The sequence below is a fragment of the Callionymus lyra genome, chromosome 6 (assembly GCF_982586985.1).
Source record: "Callionymus lyra chromosome 6, fCalLyr1.hap1.1, whole genome shotgun sequence".
In the NCBI taxonomy this organism is placed as follows: domain Eukaryota; kingdom Metazoa; phylum Chordata; class Actinopteri; order Syngnathiformes; family Callionymidae; genus Callionymus; species Callionymus lyra.
The window spans coordinates 16,834,793-16,851,213 of NC_141823.1; the positions used below are offsets into that span (position 1 = coordinate 16,834,793).

The 16,421-nt window shown below is 39.0% G+C and overlaps 1 protein-coding gene across 3 annotated transcripts in view; it reads right to left on the bottom strand.

The window, feature by feature from the left end:
* Positions 1–16,421, bottom strand: part of pcdh17 (protocadherin 17) — a 55,013-nt gene that overhangs the window by 19,359 nt on the left and 19,233 nt on the right. For 2 of the 3 annotated variants that reach the window (XM_087793935.1, XM_087793932.1), the window contains exon 4: positions 15,444–15,616. In XM_087793935.1, coding sequence (XP_087650061.1) covers positions 15,444–15,616 — 173 coding nt within the window. The remainder of the gene's footprint in view (positions 1–15,443; positions 15,617–16,421) is intronic. The other variant, XM_087793933.1, reaches the window with a different exon arrangement.

The following is a 16,421-nucleotide window of genomic DNA, read 5'->3' on the forward strand; positions in this document are numbered from 1 at the left end:
AGTTCATGCAAATTAAAACAAAGCATGGTTCATTTGTTCGCCTCAGCTGTGCTCCGGCGCATTTTCAGGAAAAAAATGCGACAAATCAGTCAACTCGCAATTAATCCATTTTCTTTTAATCCCGACCAACAGAGAGAGACATTGTAATCCCAAGTCTGACTGATTACAAGCCTCGACACTGAGCAGCGCTCTGTTCCGCCACAACCCTGCCCTGTATACTCTGACCTCTGGGATAAGAATCACAGGTGCGGACAAATAGGAACCACTCAGCGGAAAACAGCCGGGACAGCAGTCTGGTGCGCCGGCGATCACAGAGCAAACAATGATGGAGCGTCCTGAGCTACTTCTTTCGCTGAATAACAGCTGGATGTGCACACTAGGAGGGGGGGAAAAAAAAAAAGGTCTGCGACGCAAATAGTGAAAAGCTTGACTTCCCGATCACTAGTTGGAATTTAAAAAAAAAAAAAATGATCACTTGGCGACTAAATGAACGTCGTCCTTGAAGAAGCGTCAGGACTCACTACTTTTGGTATTAAATCATTTAAAAAAAATAAGGAAATTGACATATTATTCTTAGTTATTTGATAATTCAAACATGTCTAAAGTTGTATATAATATAAAGAATGACTGGTTTTATATCCTTGTTACTACAGTATCATGATATATCGTATCCTTCCCCCTGTATCCTGATATGTATCGTATCGATCAGATTCTTACCATTTTATACTTTTACACTTTATACTGAAATAAAGAATTACCGGAAAAACAAGAAGTATTTAATTAATAAAAAAAAAAAAAAAATGATAACATCAATGGTCAATATATTAAATAATAAAATATATATATATATTTGATATCTTCAAAGACAAAAAAAGAAAGAAAAGAAGAAGCAAATAAAACATTATAAATAATAATAATTAATTGTATTAAATAACAAAATAAATGACACAATCTAGATTAAAGTAAAAATTAATGAATGAATACCAAATTAATAAATAAACAAAATTGTACTTTTCGACCTATTTCTTTTTATAATTAATTCACGTAATTTGATACTTTTTTTTGACGTTAAAGATATCATCAATTGACACACAAACCAGTCACAAGTAAGTAGGACACAAGTCAAGCTGGTGGGAACAGTTCTGGGCGAGACAGCTGTCAGTCAAATACATCCAGATGGTTGTACGGGAAACACGATTTGAATCATCATTCATTGCCCATTATCAACCCCTTCCTGAGGTATCTCTTATAAAAAAAAAACTTAAAAACCTTTACTAAACGTTGTTTTTCCTTCAAAAGCGAAAACAAAAGCACAAGAAAATCTTGGTATTACTCAAATGTTTAACGGGAAATATTCAGTGTTTGAAGCCTAATTGCCGGCAGCGCTCTCGCTTTCTAATGCTTCCCAGATTGCAAGGAAAATGGAGCCCATTTTCAAGGGGCATTCCACTTTTATGTTTAGCAACGTCACGTGGGCTCATTTGCAAGGGTGGTACTCAAAACAGAGCATAAAAAAGAAGCCTTGGGCTGTTCAAGAAAGCAAGTGTAATTTTGTTTGACAAAAATTGCAAAAACAACAAACAAGAGCCCATCAGTATGATTGACATAATTATTCTTGAAAATGCACTTTTCCCGAGTAAGGCTCGTATTAAGGGATGCAAAGCTGTATCGAACGTGGTGCAAATCACCTGTTTTGTGTGTCTTGAATTCTGATGCGGTTGCCTGGATACAGAAACAGCATGAGTGTCTATTTTCTGTCAGTCTGGGTACCAATTTAAATGGCTCACTCCAATATCCCCTTCTCCCCTCTAAGCACTCTAAGGCCAGTCTCTCCTGGTTGATCAGACCCAACGCCATGAGCCCGCCAAGACCAGGACTCATCGCCATCATCACCCAGAGAGGCATTATCACCAACCAAGGAGTAGATTATCCCCGGCTCAAACTTCATCTCCTTTGATCCCCTCTTGGGAGCGGATAAGAGGAAGCATTGGGGACTTTGACCGAACAGAATTCCCCCACAAGTTAATCAAGGCAGATTCCGATCACCTTCCGAGACAGATGGACGGACTGTTTTCAAAACATGACCAGGGTGAGTATTTAACTGTCTAGGATATCCCTCCAGCAATAGATTAACTTGGCTTTGGAACGCTTTAATCTGATGTTGCAACGTTGTCTTAATTACAAGAAAAAAAACGTTTGGTTTGTACAACTTAGTTATTTAATTAATTTACATGAACTCTTCTTAATAAATATAATATCAGAATATTATTATATAATTATTTGTAAATCGCTTTTCTCAGACCAGGGTCACAAATCGCTTTAACAATAAAAAACAATACACAGTTAAAATATTTACTTTAAAAAGTTATACGCATGGATTACAAGCTCTAGATCGTGTTGTGACGCCATTTTCCTAAGTTTAGAGATTTTTATCACTTGAAGGAAACAGTTTTTAGGTACTCAACAACACTGTGCAACTATCTTACTCTACCAAAATGAATACTATACTGCAAGTGTCTGCATTTTATGCAGCCTGCTGGATGGTTATGCTTCAAATCAAAGTAATTACACTTCATGTTAATACAGTGACTTAAAATACACCAGTGAGTAGGATAAGATAAGCAACAGATATTTTAATATTTCAACAATTATACAGAGAGGTTGAAGCAAATACATCTGTTGGGAAATATATATTTTCGGTTAGAGAAAGTTTTATGAAGATAAAATTGATAAACTATAAAATTATTTTGGCCCCTTTGTTTGATTGAAGTTGAAGACGTTCAATGGTTCCTATGATGTCATCATCCAAGATAACAAACCTATTCCCACTACGCCTGTATGAGGATGTTAAGTGTAGTCTAGGGACCTTTGAAAGACACAACAGTGTAATAGAGTATGATGCTGAAAAACAAATTCAGGCCTCAAGGTCTTAAAAGCAAATGATGACTTTTTTAAAAACATAAATATTCCCCCCCAAAAAATGGTCAAATATGTTTACGCAAATTATTATAATTATCAATTAATATATTTCTTAGCATGATACCTACAACCTATAAAAACCCAGGAAATACCTTTAAAAAAAAGGATTTTTTTTCTAAATGAATATAATGAAAGAGCAGGTGTGATGTCAAAGATCCGACATTACCATTAGAGTTCATTAATGAAAAACGCTCCGTGCAGCTGAAGTGCTAATGATTATTCCACAGACACTCTTTTGGATGGCAGTAAATTAATAAATATAATCGTGAAAAAAAAAAAAAAAAAAAGAAAAAAAAGTGGTATCATTTTATCCGTCTCCTAACGCTGATTAGCGCGTGGTACTCTGAATCCACTATCGCGATCGGTTAGAGATATTTTCCTCGACTGTGGTTTTGAGGTTAGATGGTGAGGTCAGCAGTTAATTGGCTCCGAGTAATTACAGATGCATCTAAAGCCTACCGACTTTTCGCTCAGGCCATCAGAGACTTTTCCCTGCAGTGAGTACACCGCAGAGATTAGTGCAACAAATGTGGATGCCGCAATTAAAAAACTCCAAACTCAATTCTGCCCTTAATAATCTGCCAATTTATGTGTCTTGTGAGACATGGGCAGAGACGTATCAGCGGTTATTCAATGAATATATTTGTGCGAGATTAGGTAGATGTTTCCATAATGCTGACACAGCCACTCCCTCTGTGGCCCACCTCATTCATTCAACCGTCTATATTTGACATTTCCTCAACCTTAGATCGTCCACCCCACCCCCCCTCCCCCCCAACCAAAAGCCAAGGGTGTGTTTGCGCTCTCTGAAGGGAGAACGGAGGCAGCCCAGGGACAACAGCAGCCACCCAATTAAAACTGTGTTGGCCCTGCAATCCCTCAAGGTACTGCCATGTGACAGTTTAATTAACCAAACCCCTTATCTTAATTTAGCAGGATCAAAAAGTAACAAACTGGGGGTTATCAGAGAAAAACACACCCACTCTGCATTTTGTGCGCACTCTTTACTACGAAGACGTCCACCCACGCTCATCTTATCGTGAAAGATGAATAAAAAGGAAGACGTGTCAGAGATATTTAATGAAGCTCATACGTTTAGGTCAGTGTTCCCTTTTCGCGCGTCTCAACCCATCGACACCACTCTTCGTGCCATCTCTCTTTTAAGTGGAAATGATTGAAGACGTTCTCAGCCTCGGCTTCGTTTTTTTAATGACACATCCGCGGCGAGTGTGTGTGCGCACGTACGAAAAGCCAGGACTTACCGGGGTTATGCATCTACAATGTCAAGTTGCCTTTTTAGATTTGAACCGGTGGCTCCGCGACGGTAGGGAGTCGTCGCTATTGAAGCCGTTTCCCATGGAGCCCCTTTCCTGTCGTCCGTCTTTATCCACCCATGCATGAAACCTTTTTTTTTCAAAACCACCTGCCATATTTCTCCCCCTCCTCATTCTTTTTGTTTATTCCGCGTTTGATTATAAGTCAATCAATTCCTGCTTTTTTTTACCTTCGCGGGCGAGGATCCCACAGCTAATTGTTTATGCATGATCTTTCCAACACTATCTCCAACACTGGAGGCGATATGACATTGGTAATTACGCTTCGACAGGGAATAAGTCATGATGTCTAGGACAGGCCAGACCTATTTATCGCATCGGTTTCTTGATGCAGAGCAACATGGGGAAACAAAGCCGTAGGCCCCTGCAAATATTCATTCCAAGCAGCCAATGAAGCAGTCGGGGGAAGAAGAAAAAAAAAATCTACTTTAGGGTATTCAGACTTCATGGTGTTTACTCTGCTGTAAAGCTTAAGCTGGAGATTAACTTATTTTATTATGGTATTTTTGTCCTCAATTTGTCCACATGATTTATTGTAAGCACACATACAGATTATCTTAATTAATACTTGTTTTGTTTATCAAGTTTCAAGAAAAAAAGTAGTTATTATAGCTAGAAAAATCAATCTAAATGTCTTTGTAAGGAAGACCTGCTGGTGCTTTTATTGGATCTGGCGGTTACATCAACAAAATAAAAGCCTAGAATTCACCATTCAGAAGCTTTTCATCTGATCCACACGTACAATATTTTCTTTACCTTTGACAAAAACAACCCAGTTTCAATGCATAAAGATGTTTACTGAATCAATAACTCTGGACCTGGAGCGTGAATGTTTGACTGGTATGGACAAGGTCATTTTCTTGTTGTAAATTAGCAGTTACATTATGACACATGTTTCAAAAGAACATTTACAGAAAAAAGAAAATCTATATCTCGCATTTTCAACTTTTCTGAACCAATTCTGAAGGATTTTAAGTGCAAATGTAATCAATTCATCATTGAATTTCATTCACTGGTTGTTCCTGAATCAATGTACCACCACTCATCTTGATTGAGAGTTGAGATTTTTGTTTGATTGTTCAGGTGAACTTTTATGGGAATATTGAACACAACAGATGAATTGGACCGCTTGCAACAGAGTAAGTGGTGTCGAGGTAAGCCAGCCGGTTTGTCATTTGAAGAGGAACAAGGTATTTGGATGATTTTTTATGTTTTTGGAAGAAGAAAAGTGAGCACGGTTCCCAACCCTCATACGGAAATTTCTGCCTATAACTCTAAAAAGGAACAGATTACTCTGAATATAATCCCAACCCTTAGCTGACGAGAGGATGAGTAAAAAAGGAGTGAAATTTGAAGTATTGCTTTAACACGAACTTATCACAATGGGATCCAGGATCATTCTAAAAGTCCCCAGAGAGACCATGAGGGGGCTTCAGTAAGAAAAAATATAGTATTTCATCATTCTTTAATTCTAAATGCTTTTTAGAGATACGTCATTAAACACCCACTCCTCTCACAACATAATCAGGGAGGATCGTTCTGTTCCTCTTTGTAGGTGTGCAGTAAAATCACAGATTAAATTTATTCTTATTCGTCATTCTTATCTTGTCCAAATGGTGCCAAAGTTCCTTGAAGACTTTTCGCTTTCTCATCCGAGAAGCTTCTTCTGCTCCAAATGAGATGGAGTTTTGGAAAGTCTGGTCTCAATTTACATCTTTTTTTGTATTTTTGCTTCTATTTTTAAAGCTTTACCCTGGAGAGATGGACCGCATGTTCAATTTGGCAAAGCTTATGACACAAATACTGACTAATGCCACTCTCTTTGGGGAATGAATTGAGCTTTTAACCTTAAGTGAGGCAGCAAAACCACTTCAACAACTCAGCAACCATGGTTTGCATCGCAGATCCACACAATTATGCATGTATGCTTCACACGGAATCTTAATTCCTTTTAATGAAGTCAAAGAAAGATGATTCATTATTAGAGTACATTGAGCTTTTTTTTTATTAACACTGGGTATATTGTTTTTTTAAGCTCACTGGTGTATTTGTTTTTGAAACAAATCAGTTATTTTTAGATTCAAATTGTAGCAGCAAACGCAGCCAGGATTGTTGTTCCTTTTTTTTTCCACAATAATTTTGCACGACAACACGCCTTAAAATATGTCCAAAGTAGTCACTGGAGATGCGGACAAGATTACCATGGGGAGGGTGGCGAAATCACTACTCTGCTGGTAAGAGGATTTAAATACAGCAAGTGGACTTAAGATTTTGACGATCTTTCACCTTTAATCCAAAAAGCTTCCGCAGTTCTACATTTTTAATTGAATTCAACAGCTATTCTACCATCTCAATAATGCACGAAATCCAAGAGGGTCTTTAAAAGGTACACGAAAAGTATATCTTAACACATTATATTTCAGCCTCACATATATTTATGGAGCATCTAAACCAGTTTGAATTACAGTATCTCTGTCACTATCGACTGAGTGAGGGCGAGCCATGTTGGTGGCAACAAAAGCAGCACTGGAAGCATATGTAAAAGAGTGCGGTTGTTGTCTATAGAATTTAATCTGAATATCCCAAACCTCACACACGCATGCATAAATGCCCAGCTGTCTGCGGACAGAGGACAGATGGCCGTGTAGTGGCTTTGCTCCAGGAAGTGACGATGCACTGTATCATTATAATCCCCTCTGTTGTAGCTTCCCTACCGCTGCGCTGGACAACATGTTTCACCCACTGAGAGCAGATATTGCAACAGCTCTTCTGCTGTGCTGTCCCAGATACTTGAGTGAAAAGGTCCAATGGCTACAAACAAGATATTTATTTGAACTATTTCCTTTTTTTACTTGGAAAAATATGAAAGGAATAAAGATGCTGGACACTGTAATGTTGGACCAATTTTAATAATTTGTTGTACTTTTGTAACTAACTGTCAATATAAGGTTGCTTTTTTATTCATGTTTTCACACATTCATTTATAATAAGGGTTTACAATTAGCAGAGTAAAAATGGGTTGCTTGTAATGGGAAAGAGAACAATTGAAAAACCATGTTGCTGTGTTTGCACAACACATGCATCTGACAGCTCTCAAAAGAAAATGCGTTTCAGGGTAGACTTGTTGCGACGTTGTGTACTTATTCTTTTGTATTTATTCTATTATAGAGAAAATTACTACCTGGAACTTATGACAATTGGTTTCAGGTTTATTCTAAAAGCCTCTTGAAAGACGTGGGGATGGCTTCTCTTAGTTAAGACTATTATTAAATACATTATATCACCTTTTTTAGAGAACATTTATTGAACTAAAATAAACCCATTTCGTAATCAGTGAGGACCGTACTGTTCCTCTTTTTAGGTGCGCTGTAAAAAGCAGTTAAATATAAAAATAATACAACTGAATTGAAAAGGAAAACCTATGCCATTCTGATCCATTTTCTTTTTCCTTTCTTTTCATAATTGCAGATGACTAAGAAGGGAAAATTGAAAGAGTGAGAAGAAAAATATATATATATTTCCATTAATAATAGGACTCTTTACTTTCTAAGCCCTTTTACACTCAATTAATGTCCTTGACAGGGACTCTTGAAAATGGGTTTCCATAAGAGGGTGAAACAAGAAAATACCAAAGCTTTTTTTTTTTTCAAGCTAAAGCATATAAATAAATCTTCGCTAACGCTTTTTAGTCCATGTACATTATTAACTTGAATGAGGAATAGATATTTTACCCGGTTATGAATACTAATGGGAACGTTATTTTAGAGAGCATTTTCACGAGTGACTTGAGAGGAGAGCAGGGTGGCTAGCATTAATGCAGCGCCGGAAAAAATCACTCCCAATGTGACCCAACCGTGATTTATTTCCGATTATTCCAAATATGACAAGAACTGTGTGATGGTGCTAACAGTGAAATAGGACATATTTCTACTCATTGCTTCCATAAACATGCCATAATTATTCACCAGCTACAAGGGTCCGGGGATGATGTCAGAGATTTATAGCCCAAGTGGTGAGATATTCATCAATCCGCTCTATCATGGCGGTGCCAGAGTGCTTCAGACGGGCTCCACCGGCTGAACGAGGATCACGGGGCTGAGCTGCCGAGCTGGCTGGCTCAGGTTTAGAGGTGGAAATCACAACCCTAACCAGATGAGCTCAGTGTCACCCTCGACTCGTACACAGGCGAGCGCGTAAGAATGTACATTAGCCTTTACAAACCAACCCAGCAAAACAATGGAATTCAATAAAAGTTTGTGTATTAAAAGAAAATAGACTAATCCCTTTAAGTCTTCCATAATGAGAGAAGAAATCCTACCACTGTGATATTTCCCCTCCCTTTACCCCACAAGATTTTAGGCTTTCCGCCGGATTCGACTAGCTTAGCCGCAAATCGTCTCACTGCTGTGATACTGCTATATTCTCCAAGTCCCGGGTGAACGGATGATCCGGCACATGTGTAGGGGCACATCATTTGACTATGGTGGAATGCCTCCTCGCACGCCTCTACTAGATTGCTAGCGGTCTCATTCCGCACACCGGGAAAATATCAAGTCGCGCGGCAATGAATCAGGCTATCGGTCCAGTCAGGGACGGGCCACGGACAGCTGAGGAGACAGGGAGCGGGGAAAGATGAAAGGCTCAGAAACAAATCCTCTCCGTCCAACGGATTGCAGAAACAGCAAGAAGAAACACGAGCATCTGGCGGCTGGTGTCCGATGTCGGTTGCTTCTTTTATGAATCTCCTCAAAACCAAGGAGACGGCATTTAAATAGAATACTTAATGTCGAGAGAGAGAATTTATATACATAAATATTGATCTTTCAAGCTAATTTAAAATGCATTTCAATTAGATTTATTTATTTTTTAAGCAGTGAAAAAAACATGTCCTTGCAAGAAAAGCTACCGTATATACATTCAAATGGCCTTAATCCCTCACGTTCCATAGTAAGACTGGATATCCCCATCATACACTATACTTATAATCAAAGGCGGAGCATCTCTATTGCTTTTTAGCAGATGAGCAATCGATTTATTATCTAGCAAACATGTAATCCGTTGCCAATGGCGTGATGCCATGAAGAGCCAACAACAAACACAGAAGCTTAAATCAAGAAACACAGTCAATGTGGATCAAGAACAAATACATTATATATTTTTTAAAACATAAGCATTAGTTCACCTAATCAACACAACGCCGTTAATCAACAACTGGTAACATAGCAGTTTTCTAAAAGCACCAGAAAACATAACAAATGACTGGTCCGTCCCATTATTAGATCCTTTCTTCACTGATATATGAATATGTCAGTACCTTTTTTTTTGGGCACTAGTTTTGAAATATGTGCTTTGGGATTTGTTGAATAAAGCACAAGAGGAGAAATACGTTCAGGGACATAGCTTATTGAAACAATGCCACAACATGTGTACTAACTATTGATACATATTATACTTTTTTCCTTGAGGTCAGACATAATAAATCGTACTATTTATAAAAAATAATCTTAGTGTATTGAAATCAAGCTTTAAATTTCAGAAGAACACATTTATTAATATTGTATCCCGATTATTACATTTTGTACAACATTTAAGCACCAATTGTGCTGCATTTTGACATATGAAGGCTCTGACAGACATCCCTGCTCACAACATGAAAAACCGTGTCTACATTCATCTCTTCATGAAAAATGAATGATGTTTGAATCAAATGACCTTTTCCAACTGACTGGTAACGGTTTTATTGAAGGTCCAGTAGTGGTTCCTATGACTACAAGAATAAAAAGGGCACCCAAACCAATGCTGTTCAACTCAAAAAAACCTACATATATATATATATATATATATATATATATATATATATATATATATATATATATATATATATATATAGAGTGAGAGAGAGAGAGAGAGAGAGGGAGAGAGAGAGAGATTTGTGTGAATGTGTGTGTGTGTTTGTGTGAGATTGAAGGGATATGACATTCACCTTGTTTCAGCTTCCCTCGCAACATGGTGGCCATTCTCAGTGCCGCCGACAAGATTGAAGAGTCAATTCCTCATGCGTGCATCTCAACTGTCACAGCATCATGTCTCATTCTGTTTCTACCCACTGTCTCTATTTCGTCCTTGTCATATCGTCCCCCCAACCCTCCTTCCTCCCACTTCCTCTTCAACTTGTACTTCCTTTAAAACGGCGTAGCTTGATAATCACTCTTCAATCGCCGCTAATTACTTAAAGTCATTCAAGTAAGTAAGTAAGTAAGTAATATTTATTTATATAGCGCTTTTCGAGACCAGGGTCACAAAGCACTTAAACAATCAAAACAATACTCCAAAAAGTACATACTTTAAAGATCAAGATAATACTGAGAACAACACAGGAGTTCGAGAAATTCAAGGAAAAGCCTGAACAAATAGAAACGTCTTAAGATGTTTCTTAAAGGAGTCAGTAGACTCCATCAAGTGCAAAGAGAGAGATCGTTCCAAAGCTTAGGAGCAACAGCCTGAAAAGATTTCTCTCCTCTGTTCCTGAGCCGTGTTCAGGAACCATAAGTAGATTCTGATCCACAGACCTCAGAGCCCGAGCTGGGGTGTAAGGCTGGATCAGATCAGTGATGTAAGGAGGAGCCTGACCATGAATAGCTCTGAAAGTAAGAACCAGAATTTTAAAGTTCATCCTGAAAGAAACTTGAAGCCAGTGAAGAGTTTTAAGGACCAGAGAAATGTGAGTTCTTCTACTTGAGCGGGTCAGAATTCTCGCTGCAGAGTTCTGAATCAACTGCAGATGAGACAGCTCCTTCTTGTTAAGACATGTAAACAAACTGTTACAATAGTCCAGACGAGAAGAAACAAACGCATGGATTACAAGCTCCAGATCATGTTCCGACAACATTTTCCTAAGTTTAGAGATTTTTCCCAGTTGAAGGAAACAGTTTCTGGTCAGTTTTCTACAGTGTTGAACTAGAGACATGTCTTTATCAAATACAACACCCAGGTTTCTCAGGCTCAGTTTGACAGACTGACCTAAGTCACCCAAGTACTGACTCAACCCTGGAATCTTATCATCAGGAGCAATCACCAGAGTTTCAGTTTTGTCCACATTTAGCTGTAAAGTGTTTTCACTCAGCCATTGTTTGATTTCTAGCAAACAATTGACTAAGCTGTTTACGGAAGCCAGACTGAAACTTCTCATGGATGTCTCTCTGATCCAGGAACAAAGACAGCTCAGACACCACCTTCTCCAAGATCTTGGACAAGAAAGGGAGCTTAGAAATAGGCCTGAAATTACTGAGGTCAGTTGGGTCTAAGCCTGGTTTTTTGAGCAGAGGCTCCACAATGGCATGTTAATTAGTATCAGTCCCGGGCTCGCCACTCCTCTTCCTCTCTTGCCTCCACCTTTTTAGCTCCTGGATTTTTTTTTCCGACGGCCTTATCAATGGGGAACATCTTCCCCGCACCAGTGCTGCCTGTGTGTTTGTGATAGTGGCCGTGGCAGTCATCGCTGCAGAGGCGAGTGTTGCACTGCCAGCCAACCCCTGCCGGTGCCAGACGAGCCAGTATCAACGTCTGTTGCAAGGGCGTCGGAGCATCAATTAATCGCTGATTAAAACTGGCAAAAAAAAACTGCATTTGATATACTTAAGCATAATTAATACAGTGCGGGCAATTTTGCTGGGCTAATTAATCAATTTGAGACCGGTCCCTGGTGTGAAGATATTTAGATTATGTTGTTGCTTGGGAAACCGCATGCCTGATTAACAGTGAAAGAATTAGCCAAGTGCTTCAAATAGGCGAGGAAACGTTTCTACCTTAGATGGGGCTTCACTTGAAGTTGGGTAATGTGTCTAAGAGAGCCGCGCTTGAACATGATTGAGACTTGGATGGCGTCGCTCCGCTTACTTGTAGTTGTGTTTACAAGAAGCCCTTGAACTAGGCTGCTGTGTTCTGCCAAGAGAGAAGATGAAGCAACAGAAAAAAAAAAAAAGGCAGTTGTGACGCCACGCTACGGTTATGAAGACACCTAAGCATCTATCAAGGCGACTGCATTGAGAAAAACAGAGATGAAATGAGAGTATTGGCCATAAACATATTTATATCTATTCCATCAGCAAATGAGCTTGTTTTCATGGGAATCCTTTCAGTCAGAATTTTAAAACATAAACACTACTAATATACCATTTTCAGCATACAGACTAAACTCTTTTGCCATTATGAGCTAAATTATATATTGCTGGGGTTAGATTTTTGGTGGATTCTGGTCATAAAACTGTAGGTATTCTTAGTAGGTCAAACTGTTTCACCTATTAACCTATGTAGCTACCCTTAATACCTGAACAATGCCCCAGTGTATAATCTGTTTGGGACCCTGATCAAAAATGTTCAATACCGGTACTGTTACCGATACTTTTTCCATAGAAGTTCCTGAACATTACTTTTTTTTCAATACTAATTTGACAATATACATTCTAACAAAAGGAAAATTACATTACACAGTACAAAACTTGAGTTAAATTTTCAGCTTTGGTACATTTCTTTTTTTTACAGAAGAAAACTCCCAAACCAAATCATTAAAAGTGCAATATAACATATTATCAAGTTTTAATCTTGTGTGGGTAGCAAAACTTGGCACTGGAAGACGAAAAAATTTTCAGTACTCGATTCTACAAAAGCATTCCGGTCAGTGCCATAAAAGAACGGAAGTTTGATACCCAGCTTTAGACCCCAACGTTCAGGCTGGAGTTGACACGTTCAGAAAATTAAATGGTTTTACTAAAGCGGCACTGTAAACACACACAACTTTAAAGTTCAAATCAAAGTTCCAGTATATTTGGATAGATCCTATATCTCCAAAAATACCAAGACATTCTTTTCTCCAGCTCTTCCAAGGAGAGACTAAAGTGTTCCCAGACATTATCAAGCTCCCGTTCTCAGAGTACAAAGAAGGGTGTATAGTCTGAGCTGTCAGGAGCAATTCCCCCCACCCTAAGGCAAATGGAGGTTACCCTCTCATCCAACAGGGGGTACCCCCAAAAGACAGACACAGAGCCTGGGAACAATAAGTATTAACACCCATCTCACCAGTGGCAACTCCAGAGTGAAGAATACTGGTACTGGAACCCACACTGTGCGTCAAAAGTGAGTCCATCTATTTCCAGCCAGAGCCTCTCCCTGCCAAAGAGGTTATGTTCCATGAGCTGAAGTCCTATTTGTCATATAAAAGTGTAATTCAGGCTGCAGGTGGAAAAAAATCAATCAAAAAAAAAAAAAAAGATTCTAATACATAGTGATAAAAAATGTGTCACCAGTTTACGAGAAAGTGCACTCGGAAGGAATGGATCTGAGATGTGACTGATACAGGTCCGAGGTGACCATTTTGCAATTCATTCATAATTTAGTAGAGCAAGAAAACATGACAGCAGCTTCCTCAGCGGGCTGATGGCTAAATGAATGCGATCGGGTGACCTTCAATTCCTTACACCGCGTCGCCTCCAAGTTCACATGAAAGCCCTATAAAGACGCAGGAGAGAAAGTGCCAAAGTGATGTTCACCGGATCATTCCTCATCACGCTCCTGCATTGTGTCCTGGCCTCCTGCCCTTCCCTCCCCCACAGCTTAGCGAAGCCCTCGTGTTATTGGCTAAACACAGCCAGCTGCAGTCAGTTAACTGTCTAATCGCACATTAATCAATTTCCACAAACAAGGCCAGTGAGAGAGACCGAATGTCACGGAGAGGTGAAAACAGACTTTGCAAAAAAAAGAGGGCGATGGGGCAGAAGAGCAAGCCGAGGCGTGCTGGAGCCTTTCACACAACTTCGAATGTGCAAGAAGAGTGTTTGGCAGTTGAGGGGGGGAAAAAAAAAAAAGAAAAAGTGAAAATAGATGACAGGGAAAGTTGGACGGGCAAGGGCTGGTTGGCACAAACATGTTGAAACATTACAGTATCATATTGAGTAGAGAATTTTCCTACATTTTTAAGTCCCTTTTGTCATGTGTGTTTTGGGGTATGAATGCAATCCAGCCCCTTATGGACAATTAAATAGGAAAAAAGAAAGAAGAAGCATATGGGCTTTTTAATTGACCAATTTATCTTGCCAAACTTTGAGGCTTTTTTTTCATGTCTGGAAATGAACAAAAAGAGGGGGAAACAGCCATGCATATTGCAGAACCCAGTGTTGCACAAACCGACACCGTCTTTCTCACCATCAGTCAGATCTTAACCCTGTTTTTTCCCCAGATTAATGGTGCTCTTATGAATAATTTGTGTTCAGAACGTATGTATGTGCCTTTGAATCCAGCAGGATCTAAATGCCGGTGAAAAACCACCCTGTGTTTTTCTATAATAAAATTGAACTCAGCTCTAAACAACATGAAGACTGATGTATTTATCTCATTGAGTGCAGCTTTTGAGCCACAATTATCATGAAAATAATCTGTTTTAATTCAAAGTTATGGCAAAAAAAAAGATGCAGAAAACCACTGGCCCTTGGGCGTGAGAAAAAAAAATCTAAGTTTAGTTTAAATTTAATTTTGAAGGGGTTCAGCGGAGCTAAATGTTTGTTTCATTAAACCAAACATCGAAGCCTTGTTTTAATATATACTGAACGACTACACTAATCAGACAAGATGGTTCGGGTGAGAAGGACCGCCCTCGAGAGTTATTGTTCTACACATGTCATGTGAGATCCGCCTGACCCCACAGTGCTTAGAATAATTATTCATATTTAATAAAGGCTCGACAAAAACTACATGGCTTTCCGCTCCCTAAGTCATTTTCCATGTTCCATTATCAAAGTTTCAGATACGTGTGCTGAGGGATAGGGGACTAAATGGAGAGGCTGAAGGAGTTGGGCTTATGAAAATATAATGGGCTTGTCTGCTTTGATAAACTGTCGACGTGAACGGAATGCACACTTACACAAACACACACACACACAAGCCCACGTTAAAAGAGAAAAGTGCAGAGAACAAAGTAGGTGAGAATAAAGTAAGCAAGTAAAAGTTTCAACTGTTCCCATTTGTGCATGTCAGGAATCAGGAGTGCACTTGTGCGGCGGATTGTTTTGTTCACACGGCACTGCCCCGAGGATCGTCTTTCACGTCGCATGCAAGGCAGATTTGTCCGCCAGGACTCACCTTGTTCCAAAGGTGCTGGTTTAATGCCTGTAGCCTTCAACTTGAGGGCTTCTTTAGCAGACATGTCACAGCAGGAGCCCTTGTTGGTGTCCTGGTCACTGTCAGCCTGGTCGCTGTCACCGTGACCACTGTCTCTGAGGCTCGCACGCTCCGGGTCTTTAAATGTCGAACTGCTGTACGGACAAACAAAAAAAAAAGGGCACAATGGGACTTTAATGAGCGCAAATGTTGCAGTGAAAGCTTTATATAAACACATTTATATTCATGATGTTTATTCATATGCCATTTTATTTCACTTTTAATGTATTCAAAAAAGAACTTATACTAAAGAATGGAGACCGTACATGTGTTATTTTTGTCTTGAGCAAAGAGGCTCTTGTAATAGACTTGGTAACATCAGCGTCATCAATCAATGCTTTTCAAGGGAGGAGGATTACATTAGTAATGCATGTGTTTTCCATCCATCATTTTCTTACAACATCTGCCTGTTTGATATCATTATCAAGACGGTAAGGACAGTGGATTAACTCTTTTGAATCATTTGATTCTTAAAATCAGACTTTTCCTCTATTTTTGGGTGAAAAACACTAGGGTGTTGTTTTAATCACTCTCATGTCGAATAAGGGTTGAGATTATTTTCAGAGTAATCCGTGTCTTTCTAGAGTTCCAGGCAGAAGTGCATGTCAATACGACCGTCGCGACGAAGCTTGTTTTTAGGGTAGGTAGGAATACAATACATGAGGGTAATTAAAGACGAGCAGTATGGAGGTATATGGATGGGTTTTTTGTGTCTATTTTTCAAGAGTAAGTCAAACAGAAACATATCCAAACCCTTAGTCCTTTAATCCAATAGTATTTTGGATTCAAACTGACTCACATATAACAGAACATGTGTATTCAATCACAGATTATGTACTTGCTGACACTGTTAGAATATGTTAGTGTACACCAAAGTTGGATGTTACTTCAATGCAAGCC